Genomic DNA, 12,618 nt, shown 5'->3' with positions numbered 1-12,618 from the left:
ACACTTGATGGAATGAGGATCAAGCTTATCTAGGCTCGGGGTTAGGTTATGTATAAAGCAGACACAATCAAAGACAGAAGGAATTAGTGGAAAAAGATTTCCAGAGGGATGTAGAACTCAGAAGGGGAATGATTCTGTAGGACACAGGTTGAAAAGAACTAAGAAATTCATTTATTATTACTGGTCAGATGGTGAGAGGCTCATAGTCAATGAGCCATGAATTCTAACGACTAAGAGATCAGTATGGGTTGCCATAGTCCTTCACCAGTATGGCAGTGGCCTATTTGCCTTTGTCCGGTGACCTCAACAGAGCCTTTTACTCGACTCGGGAAACAACCAATGTGTAGATGAATCATACAAGAGGAGAGCTGAAGTAGAGCTCTTTGGCACGGTAGTAGAAATGTGATGAGCAGAACGAGGGGGCTGTAACTCAGGATGAAGATCGGGACTCACGGCCCCCAACGCTACGGCCTTCCCTTTAATCCCAGCCAATGCCATGACCACGGCGGCCACGACCATAACCAGAATGCATGACGAGAATAGATCGATCAACAGAGGAGTCAGTAGGAGTCTTGGTCCGCATTGCACGTTGAACGTGGGAGAAGATCTCGTCAAGAGAGGGTAAAGAACCAAGGCCCATGATCTGCTGACGAATGGGAAGGAACTCGGGCCCCAAGCCATCTAGAAACTGGACAACACGCAAGTCACATTTTTATTTCGCTAGCACAGTCGGATCTGTGGAGTAGGGTAGGTACGTATCTAGCTGCTCGCATAAGGTGGCAAACTGGGAATAGAAATCGGCCACAGATCGATCACCACACTGCATATGTAGAAGCTCCGAGTAAATGTCATAGATCCACTTCAAATTATTTTTCACCCGAGTGTAGTGTCTCGACGCAATGACAGACCTCTCTAGAAGTGTCAAGAAACAACATGTGGCCATCAATCTTTGGCTCCATGCTGTGGATGGCTTCACTTTTCGTATGTCTTGTCCTCAAGTGGAGGAGGATCCTTTGTAAGGTAAGTAGATTTCCCTTGGGCATGAAGATAAATTTGAACTGTAGTTCGATCCATCAAGCTTGATGGAGGTCATCAGCACCGTAGGAAGCGGCATGGAAGGTGTTAGATGAGACAGGTGTGGCCATGATGAATATCAACAACAAGCAACAACACACTACCAACAACAACAAATCACCAATAATAACAATGAAGGAGCCACCAAGGAATCACCAACAAGGATCCAACAAAGCACCGATAAACACCAACACATCGCCAACGAACGAGCCATCAACAAACCACCAACACATACATTGACAGCCATCGCCACCACATACATTGACAGTGCGCGGTTACAGAACGGAAAGATACTCCAATAACGAATAACCACCAATAAATCACCCACAACCAATCACAACCACCAAGACGGAAGACAAACCAACAACGTTAACCATGATCGGCACACCCCTACATGGGTATGTAATTACACTACCACTCTTTAACAGTTGCATATGTTTTTGACATAAAATATAAAGTTATAGTTGAAGTATGCAACGACTACATATGGAAGTATCTAATATGGTCGAAATCTGTGGTGGAATATGATGCAGGTACATTCCAGCTACAAGCTTCTGGACCATTTTTCAACCACGATTTTGGGCTATTAAATGACAGAATTATGGAAATGATAAACTACAAAGTTTTAGGTCCTTTTGAGATCTTTCCAACAAGTACTCATGGTCGAAATTTCAAGCAGTGGTTAAAAAGTTATGTCTGTTTTAGTAGATTGTGTCTGTTAATCCTAGGCTAGTTAATGCATTTGTGAGTTACCGAGTTATTTATGAGTTTGCAAGTCCCTAAACTAGTTAGTGGACTAGCTTGAACGTTTTTACTCTTGTATTCATCTATTTAAAGTGTACCAAAGATATGTAATGGGAGTTTTAGTTGAAGAAGCTTTTCTAAGCAGAATTTCCCTTATTGTCTCCCTCCATAACCCAAAGGATTGCATTTCGCCGATCCGAACGGTATCAAAGTGGTATTAGAGCATCTAGGTGTAACCTTACGACGGTGATCGTGAGGCGATCCTACGCTAGTGCGTACCGACGAGAAATTTGCGCTAGTTCAAGTTTCTCAATGGCCAATCGACGTCACCGAGGTCCGATTGAAAGAGAGGCTCCCAATTGAGAGAGGGATCTTCGTGATATCGAGATTGAGGTGCGTCAAGTCCAAACCCTCATCGAGAGGTTAGCTCTTCAAGAGCCTCAAGATGAGGTAGAGGAAAGCAATGGATCGGAGTCGGATGTCAACCCTTTCGCTCGGCCACACCAGCATCAAGGAGAGAGTGATGTTGCTTCTTCGAGACGTCCCCCTTTACGTCAACGTTTCACCGATGTTAAGGTGGGGGTTTCCGAGTTTGAAGGAAAGATGCAACCGGATATCTTCATAGAATGGCTTACAAGGTTGAACGGATTTTTGATTACAAAGAAGTTCCCGACGAGCACAAAGTGAAAATCGTGGCAATCAAACTTCGCAAGCATGCCTCAATATGGTGGGAACGATTAAAGCTTCATCAAGAAAAGACCGGAAAATAAAAAATCAGATCTTGGGAGAAAATGAAGAAAGTGCTTCGTAAGAAATATTTGCCGGAAAATTATCTACAAGATGCTTTCGTGGATATGTACCAATTCCAACAAGGGACTCATTCCGTTGATGAATATACAGAAGAGTTTGACAATATGATGGTGCGATGTGGAGTTGCCAAACCCGAAGAACAAACTATTGCTTGTTATCTAGGAGGGTTGAGGCATGACATTAAAGAAAAGGTGCAACTCCAACCGTATTGGTCCTTCAATGATGTACATCACTTGGCAAGCAAAGTGGAACAACAACACCGGCTACGGCGTGATCAAGGGCCAACGGGTTCCTTTAGAACTCAGAATCTAGGTCATGAGTCTACTTCTAACCGGGGGAGTACATCTCAATCTCGTCCCTCTAATGACTTATCGCGACCGTCCAATCGTGATGTGACTTCGTCTTTTAAACGGCCTAATCCTTCATTGCCTCAATGTTTCAAATGCCAAGGATTTTGTCACATTGCATCGGAGTGCTCCCAATCGCGTTATCACTCTTGTGAATGGTGAATTACATGAGAGAGATGATGTAGAACTAGGGGTGCAACTCGGTTTAGGTTGGGTTGGGTTGAGGCCAACCCGAACCCAACCAGAGGGATACTTTGTCCAACCCTTACCCGACCCGACCCTCAAACCGACGAGTGCCAACCCAACGCAATCCGCATGCTATATTTTCCAACCCGAACCCGACCCGACCCGACCCGACCCGATTTGCAGAAAAATAGAAGGAGAAAAGCAGAAAAAGCTTCAATAATAGAATATGCTAGTAAAATAGGTTTTCATTCTCTGAAATCAATAAAATAATGAAAATATGCATAGGACAAGAAATTGAAGATGAAAAAGCTTTAATAAGAGAATGAAGAAAAAAAACAAATGGAGATTTTTAGGCAGGGAAGTCATACTTGGCTAGAAGAAAATCTGTTGAGAAGAAAACAAACAGGCTTCCGAAAACCAGTAATGGTTTTGATCCATCAATTCAAAGAAGGGAAAGTGGCAGTGGAGATAAAGCCGCTTTTCATAAGCTTCTCCTTCATCTTCTCTCTCCGGTGCTACTGCGTGCATCTTCGCCTTTCGAGAGGGTTCCAGAAAAGGCATAGAAGAAGGATAGAGAAAGAAACCCACAGGCCACACAGAGGGAAATGAAATTCTCATATGTTCACCTCTCGGAATTAAATTTTTAGAATTCAAACTCCTTTGACCTCTTGGACCTCTTGGATGGTGTGCACACCTAGGTAACTGGGTTGCATTGGAACAGGTAAAGCCTTAGAAACTTGTAAACGTTAACTAAAGTAGCTGCCCATTGTAACTTCACATTCATTTTCTTTTACTTGAAAAGAGGCAACGCATTGGATACATGTCAAATTTATATGAATATGACAACTAATGTTGCACCCCTATTGGCAGTTGCCTAAAAAGTAAAAGCTAGTTGGCTAAAAAGTAAAAAGCAATCTCTTTGAAGATTTTATAAATAAAATATTAAGATATTGTAAACATTTAAAAAAAAGAGACTGAGAAAAATGGCAGAGGAGTCGGGTTTTCTTCCGGGTCGGGTTGCCCAACACCTCAACCCGAACCCAACCCGAGAGCACCTCGACTTTAGGATTTCCAACCCGAACCCGAACCCGACCCGACTCGACTGGAACCCAACCCAACCCGGCATTTTTCCCCGGTTGAACCTGGCGGGTTCGGGTTGAACCCACCCGAGTCGCACCCCTATGTAGAACCAACGATCGAGCATCAAGAAGATGAAGAGGAGGTCACCTATAGCGATCAAGGGGAGGCCCTTGTGGTTCGAAGGTCTATGAATATGGACCGCTCTAAAGAAGATGACGATGGGTTTCGCCATAGTATTTTTCACTCCCGTTGTGCTTCTCATGGCAAGGTTTGCAATGTTATCATCGATCTGGGTAGTTGCGAAAATATTGTCGCAACGGTGATGGTGGAGAAATTGAACCTCAAGACCGAAACCTCATCCACATCCTTACACTCTATCTTGGATTAATCATGGAAACGAGGTAAAGGTCTCTATGCGTTGCCTTGTTCCTTTCTCCGTTGGTTCTAAGTATAACGATGAAATTTGGTGTGACATACTACCTATGGATGCATGTCATTTGCTTTTGGGACGCCCTTGGGAGTTCGATTGCAAAGTCATCCATGATGGTTTCCAGAACACCTACTCTTTTGCTAAGGATGGAGTTAAGGTGACTTTGGCTCCCTCTAGAATTAAAAAAAGACTCAAACCCGACAAGAGGAAGTGTAATATCTTTCTTTCCAAGACTGAAACTGATCAAGAGACCAAGGGTAATGGCATATCTTACCCTTGGACACTTAAAAACTTAAAAACTCGAGGACGAGTTTTCTTGAACAAGGGAAGTTTGGCAAACTTCAGGATCGTGAGGATGGTCCGTTTTGAGTTCATCACCCGAAGATTATGGCGTTTAGCTACTCTCAATGTTTTTGATCTTATTCCATATCATGAAAGTGGCCCTGAGTTGACGTGTAACCGAGGGAGAATGATGTAGGTGCATTCCTGCTACAAGCTTCTGGACCATTTTGCAACCATGATTTTGGGCTATTAAATGACAGAATAATGGAAAAAATGATAAATTACAAAGTTTTAGGTCTTTTTGAGATCTTTCCAACAAGTACTCATGGTCGAAATTTGGAGTAGTGGTTAAAAAGTTATGACTGTTTTAGTAAACTGTGTCTGTTAGTCCTAGGCTAGTTAATGCATTTGTGAGTTACCAAGTTATTTATGAGTTTGCAAGTCCCTAAACTAGTCAGTGGACTAGCTTGAACATTTTTACTCTGGTATTCATCTATTTAAAGTGTAGCAAAGATATGTAAGGGAAGTTTTAGTTGAAGAAATAAGGTTTTCTAAGCATTTTGCAAGAATTTCACTTTTTTCCCTCCACAACCCAAAGGATTGCATTTCGCCGATCCGAACGGTATCAGAATACCTGTATGGCTTGTGCTAGAGAAGCTCTTTAGCTTGATATGATGCCTCTTTATGAAGGAACGGAGTGAGAGCTTAAAAATATTGTTTATAAGCAAATGACTATACACCTATTACTAATAGTCCTGTAATGGAAGGGGCATTTAATTATTTAAAAAAGGGAAAAATTGTATACTGAATTAAGTTGCTTTTATGAGTGGCTTGTGGACTTCCATTGCAGATAGATTGTTCTCAGTTGACTGCGCTTACGCTACTCTTCTCCGCCTTGGCTCTTGAATGAACACCAAAAATGGTGGTAACCCAAAAAAGGCTTGGTTTACATTGTAGTCTAAACCAAGAGTTTGGTGTCCTGCTAAACTTAAAGTTTGTTAGCATGCTATGAAATCAGTGTACCATTTCTGCCACTTAACTCATTTTGTGGCAAGGTCATTGGCTTGCACTATGATTCATGTGCTTATCATCTAGTTTTTTATGGGTCTGCTGGTCCTTTCTGTGTTGTCCCCTATTGCAGATAGGCTTAATTGATCGGATGCAATATTTCTTCAGTTTATGTATTTTGTTTAACATCAGAACAACTTAGTGGTGAATGACTCTTAAACAAATGAAAATTGTGGAAGTTTGGTATAAATTTCTCATTTTTTTTCCAGGACATTCAGGCCCCCAAAACTGGTAATGGTTTCGCTACAAGTGGAGAGGTTAACAACAGAAATTCTAAACCCAGTGAAATTGCTTCAACTCCCCCTCTTCGTCCTTATAAGGGGGGTACCGAATCAACTAGTCATTCATCAAAGAACCAGATTAATCCAACCGATCCAACTCATACTCTTTCTAAATTTGATAAAGCTGGATGTATGCTAAAAGAAGGGGCTGGGTTGAAATCTACACTCCCTACTAAACGAAAAAGCAGCACCCTTGGTTCGAAGAGTAAACGCCTACGGATCGATAATGAGGACTCTATAGAGCTCAAGCTGACATGGGAAGAAGCTCAATGGCTGCTCCGCCCTCCTCCTAACCATGTTCCTACTATTGTGGTGATTGAAGGCCATGAATTTGAGGAATATGAGGTATGAATTTAGTTATTTTTAAAATCCAAATCTTTGACATATTGGATTTAATGCGTTGGTTTTTTTCTGTTGTAGCCCCCATGGCAAAAAATTTCAGTTTTTTATGTACATAGATTTAGATTTTTTGTGCAAATGTGTTCGTAAAGGATTTCTTTTGCTTTAGATTGAAGAATATTTGAGACCAACAGAAAATGAAGGTAATGACTGAGAGAATACAAAAGATGAGATAGAAGAAAGTTCACACGTTCAATCTAGAGAGGAAGATAGAGAGAATAGCAATAGACATTAGATAAGAAACTCTAGCTTGATGAATTTTTTGCATACCTTTACTGGTGTGCTAGCTTCTTATTATATAGAGATTGGGTTGCTGTATTTTGGGCAGTCCTCAATCAATGATATCTTCACAATGAATGCAATATTACATTTTTGGTAAATTCATTCGATTACAATAAACATAATAAAGTAATTGCTTAAAATGATACACTCTTGAATGGGTAACCGTAGGTTGCCATTCAGAGATGAATCTCAAGATTCGTTTACACCCTCCCTCAAACTTAACGGAAGCATCACGTCGAGTTTGCCACGAAACCAAGTGAATCGTTTCACTGGTAGACCCTTAGTGAAACCATCGGCTACTTGATCATTTGTATTGTCAAAGTGAACCACTAATTTGCCTTGAGCTTTTTGTTGATGGACAAAATAATCAACCTCTATATGCTTCATGCGAGCATGTATAAACAGGATTGGAGACCAGATAGGTAGCACTGATGTTGTCGCAGTATAGCCGGGGGCATCCAGAATGAGGAATACGGAGCTCTCTTAGAAGAGATTGAAGCCAACAAAGATCAGCAGTTGTGGAGGATACTCAGCTTCAGTGCTTGAGCGAGAGACGGTTGGTTGTTTCTTGGAGCTCCATAGAATTAAGTTTGGACCAAGAAAGATGCAACTGCCTTTAGTGCAGCGCCCATCATCTGGTGAACCGGCCCAATCGGCATTGGAGAAGGTCGTGATGGAGGTATCTTGTGAGGCGGAAAACAGAAGATCATGACCAAGGGATCCTTTGAGATAGCGAAGTATTCGCTTCATGGCTTCTATATGGGATGTCATTGGTTTATGCATAAACTGACAGACCTGATTAATTGCATAGGAGATGTCATGTCGAGTCAACATAAGATACCGGAGAGCCCCAACAATGCTAAGATATGAGGTGACAGCAGTCAACGGTCTACCATCACGAGCAGATAGCTTGGAGCCACAAACCGATGGGGTGGGTACAAGTTTAATATCAATCATGTTTGAACGTCGGAGGAGATGATCAATGGCATACTTGGTCTGTGTAATGGTCAGGGAGGTAGCATTGTGTGTGACCTCCATTCCAAGAAAGAAATGTGGAGCCCCTAGATCCCTCATATTGAAACAACTAGAGAGGTAAGAAAGAAGCATTTGAATCCCATTTGCATCGCTCCCGGTGATGATGATATCATCTACCTAGAGGAGAAGGTATATCGAACCATGCTGGGAATGATGGATAAATAAAGATGAGTCATTGAAGGAGCAGTGCAATCCTTGGTCACAAAGGGTGGAACTAAAACGCATGAACCACACTCTTATGGGGCCTGTTCGAGGCCATAAATTGCTTCGCGAAGTCGACATACACGAGTTGGCCGTGTGGGATCGACAAATCCAGGAGGCTGCTGCTTGTATACTTCTTCGTGAAGGTCCCCCCATTAAGGAACGTGTTGCTGACATCAAGTTGACGGTGAGGCCAATGATGGGCACATGCTAGAGCTAGGATGAGCTGGATGGTAGGCGCCTTTACCACGGGACTGAAGGTATCCTCGAAATCAATTCCGTGGTGTTGGTGAAATCTTTTGCAATGAGTCGTGCCTTATGTCGATCAAGTGTTCCGTCAGATTTGAGTTTTGTCTTAAAGACCCATTTGCAGCCGATGAGGTTGATGTGGGGTAGCAGGGGAACTAGTGTCCAGGTATGGTTGTGAAGAAGCGTGTTGCGTGAGAGAAAAAGAGAAAATAGTGAGTTAGGGAAAAACTCCCCCTCATTTATGTATTTATAAAAGCCAAGAGAAGTACAATGACAACTATGCCCTTAGGCAAATACACTATATCCAACACTCCCCCTCAAGCTGGAATGTTGATATTATACATTCCCAGTTTGCTACAAATATCATTTAACTTTGACTTAGGCAAGGATTTGGTGAAAATGCCTGTTAACTGGTCCTCCACAGACCGAGTAAAGAAAACATGTATCTCGTCCCTATAGATTCTCTGATGAATAAAATGCAATCAACCTCTATATGCTTGGTTCTCTCATGGAAGACGGGATTGGCGGCTATGTGAATCGCAGGCTTATTATCACAGTAAAGTTGAGCTGGAGAAGTAGCAGAAAAACCAATCTCTGACATGAGGGACCGTAACCGAAGAAGCTCCTCACTCGTATGGGACATGGCTAGGTACTCTGCCTCGGCGCTTGACTTCGAAACTATCTCTTGTTTCTTACTTTTCCACAATACTAGATTGCCGTTAACAAAGTTGATGTAACCCGTGGTTGATCTCCTATCTGCTGGAGATCCTGCCCAATCTGCATCACAAAATCCTTCCACCCTGACATGCCTATTTTTCTTGAATAGCAAGCCTTTCCCTGGTGCCCCTTTCAAATAGTGGAGAATCTGAACTACTGCTGCCCAGTGAGAGGTACGTGGAGCACTTATAAACTGGCTAACTACCCCAACTGCATAAGAGATATCTGGGCGAGTAACAGTGAGATAAATAAGTTTCCCAACCAGACGACTGTACCTGCCAGGGTCATCCATCAAAAGTCACGCTCTTCTGCAAGTAACTTAGTGTTTGGATCCTTGGGAACACTAGCAGGCTTTGCCCCCACAAATCCAGTCTCTTTTAACAAATCTAGCACATATTTTCGCTGAGAAAGAGATAAACTGCTGCCAGAATAAGCTACCTCAATCCCTAGAAAATATCGTAGGCGACCAAGGTCCTTAGTGGAGAATTCTGCCTGTAGGAAGGTCTTCAGTCTCTGTATACCAACCATATCACTGCCTGTAATAATAATATCATCCACACAAACAATGAGGAGAACATGTTCTGTATCAGAGTGACAACTAAAGACAGAATGATCAACTGCACATTGCCTCATGCCAAATTGCATGACAACATCACTAAAACGCCCAAACCATGCTCTAGGAGACTGTTTGAGCTCATACAAGGACTTGCGTAGCCTGTAAACTGAAGATGACATCTCCCCCTGAGCAACTTACCCTGGAGGTTGCTCCATGTAAACTTCCTCAAGCAAGTCACCATGAAGGAAGGAATTCTTTACGTCAAGCTGATAGAGAGGACAACCGCGGTTGACAACAAGTGAAAGAAAGACCCGAACTGAGGGAATTTGGCAATTGGAGAAAAGGTCTCCATGTAATCAACACCGAAGATCTGGGTGTAACCTTTGGCGACAAGACGAGCCTTAAGGCGCTCAACAGTACTGTCTGGTAAATGTTTGATTGTGAACACCCACCTACAGCCAACTGTCTGGGCCCCAGAAGGAAGAGGAACTAAATCCCAATTGTGATTGGAACGAAGGGCAGCCATCTCAGACTCCATAGCAACACGCCAGCCCGGATGAGCGAGGGCATCGGAAATTGACCTGCGTAAAGAAACAGAAGACAAGGAAGAGACAAAGCTACGAAAAACAGGAGTCAGATGGTCATAGGAAACCACAGTAGAAATAGGGTGAGCAGTAGTACGAGAGCGGGTACGAGATGCAATAGAAGTATCAACTAACTCACCAGAAGACTCTAAAAGAGGTACCTGAGAAGAAGATGCCGGGATCTCCGGCTGCGAGAATGTCAACTTGGGCGGCAAGGCAGGACCATCATCTCGTGGGCGCCGCTGATAGATCCGTGTGACAGGAGGAGGAGTAATAGTAGGAGGAGGAGGAGGAGAAGTAGGTGAAGTAGAGGGAACAAGATCAGGAAGGACATGGAGGGGAAGAGGAATAGGAGAATCAGAGAGACCATTACTGACAGTAGAAGGTTGGAAAAAAGGAGTGAACTCGAAGAGGGTGACATCATCCGAGATGAATAACCGTCTCAGCCGAGGGCTATAGCATCTATAGCCTTTCTGGGTACGGGAATAGCCCAGAAAAACACAGCGCTCGGCCCGAGGGTTCAACTTATCCAGACCAGGAGATAGGTTGTGTACAAAGCAGACACAACCAAAGACCCGTGGGGTTAGAGGGAAGGGATCACCCGCAGGATGAAGTATCGAGTACGGAGAGGAGCCATCCAATACAGAAGATGGAAGGTGATTGGCGAGAAAGCAAGCGGCCAGAATGGCATCGCTCCAATACAGAAGATGGAAGGCGATTGGCGAGGAAGCAAGCGGTCAGAATGGCATCGCTCCAATAGGACTTAGGGACATGCATCTGAAAGAGGAGAGAGCCAGTGATGTCGAGCAAGTAACGGAGGTTTCGCTCAGCGACACCATTTTGCTGGGAGGTGTATGCATATGATGATTGATGAATGATAACGTGGGAGGAAAAAGAAGGTGCTAAACTCATTAGAAAAATACTCACGTGCATTATTAGTGCGTAAACATTTAAGGGTGCATTTATATTGTGTAGTAATCTCAGCATACAAAATACAAAATGCATTAAAAACCTGAGAACGGTCTTTTAATAAAAATAACCAAGTAACATGAGAGAAATCATCCACAAATATGATAAAATATCTGTATCCAAAAAGAGACATAGTCCGCGAGGGACCCCATACATCAGAATGCACTAAATCAAATGGACGTGATACTCTACTAAGGACCCTAGATGGGAAAGACACACGATGGTGTTTCCCAAGTTGACAAGACTCGCAATCAAAAGGCTGAATAGTGGAGGACACAATAGATGTCTACTAAAGCTTGTGGAGAGGGGGGTGACCGAGATGACAATGCCACAAGTACGAGTCGACAGAGCTGTGCAAAGCAACACGAGGCAAGTCACTGTCGAGATGATAGAGGCCATCCACCTCATGGCCCGAGCCAATCGTCCTCCCAGTCGTGAGATCCTAAAAATCACAGTGAGAAGGAAAGAATGAGACAGAGCAGTGTGGAGTCTTAGTAATTTGACTAACAGAAATTAAATTGAAAGGAGATTTTGGGACGCAAAGGACAGAGGATAATGTAAAACCAGAATGTGGAGATAGAGTACCAATACAAGTGATGGTGTAGAGGTCCCATCAACTAAAGTAACAGAATGAGAAGCAGGAGAAAATAGAAAAAAAGAACTAAGGAAGAGGCATTACCAGTCAGATGATTCGAGGCCCCTGAATCAATAATCCAGGAGCTGGAGCTAGTAAGGAGAGAGGTCGGTGAACTACCTGGCCGGGCATAACCGGCAGTAGGCGGGCGGTTGCTGAGACGAAGATGCTGCAACTCATCGTAGTCGGCCCTGGAAATAGTCATAGTATCACTCTGTGGGGCGGGGGGAGCGCTGCCAAGAATGGACTGTGTTGACGGGGCATCAAGAGGATCTGCAGCAGTAAGGTGGGCCGCCCGGGAGGGACGAAGCTCCGGGTGAAGAGTATAACAAGTATCGATATAATGTCCCTCTTGGCAGCAGTGAGTACAATAAGAACGGCCTCGGCCACCAGTACCGCGACCACCACCAAAATTGCGGCCGCGACCACCACGACCAACATGGCCGCGATCACGACCGGCCGAGCCACCACCATGGCCAGGACGGAAACCGCCGTCATAAGCTGCAAGGGCGGAACCGTCAGCAGGAACAGCAGTAGAAGAGGCACCTGATAAGCACTGCTGAGCACGTGAATAAATCTCGGTGATAGGTGGAAGCGAACCGGAGCCGAGAATACGCTAACGAAAGGGTAAAAACTCTGCCTCCAGAGATTTGAGAAAATGAACGGCACCGAACTGGTCGCACTGTCTAG

At 43.7% G+C, this 12,618-nt stretch overlaps 1 protein-coding gene across 1 annotated transcript in view; it reads left to right on the top strand.

Moving 5' to 3' along the window:
- LOC143854053 (B3 domain-containing protein Os07g0563300-like) overlaps positions 1-12,618 on the top strand; it is a 57,448-nt gene that overhangs the window by 16,429 nt on the left and 28,401 nt on the right. The window contains exon 8 of the mRNA XM_077363777.1: positions 6,231-6,647. Within this exon, the coding sequence (XP_077219892.1) occupies positions 6,231-6,647 (417 nt within the window). The remainder of the gene's footprint in view (positions 1-6,230; positions 6,648-12,618) is intronic.

This window comes from Tasmannia lanceolata, unplaced genomic scaffold (genome assembly GCF_043159265.1).
Source record: "Tasmannia lanceolata isolate RefF3 unplaced genomic scaffold, GAP_Taslan_0.1 ptg000020l, whole genome shotgun sequence".
Classification (NCBI taxonomy): Eukaryota; Viridiplantae; Streptophyta; class Magnoliopsida; order Canellales; family Winteraceae; genus Tasmannia; species Tasmannia lanceolata.
The sequence above is the reverse complement of the archived record's forward strand: the minus strand, read 5'-3'. Positions and strand labels throughout refer to the sequence as shown.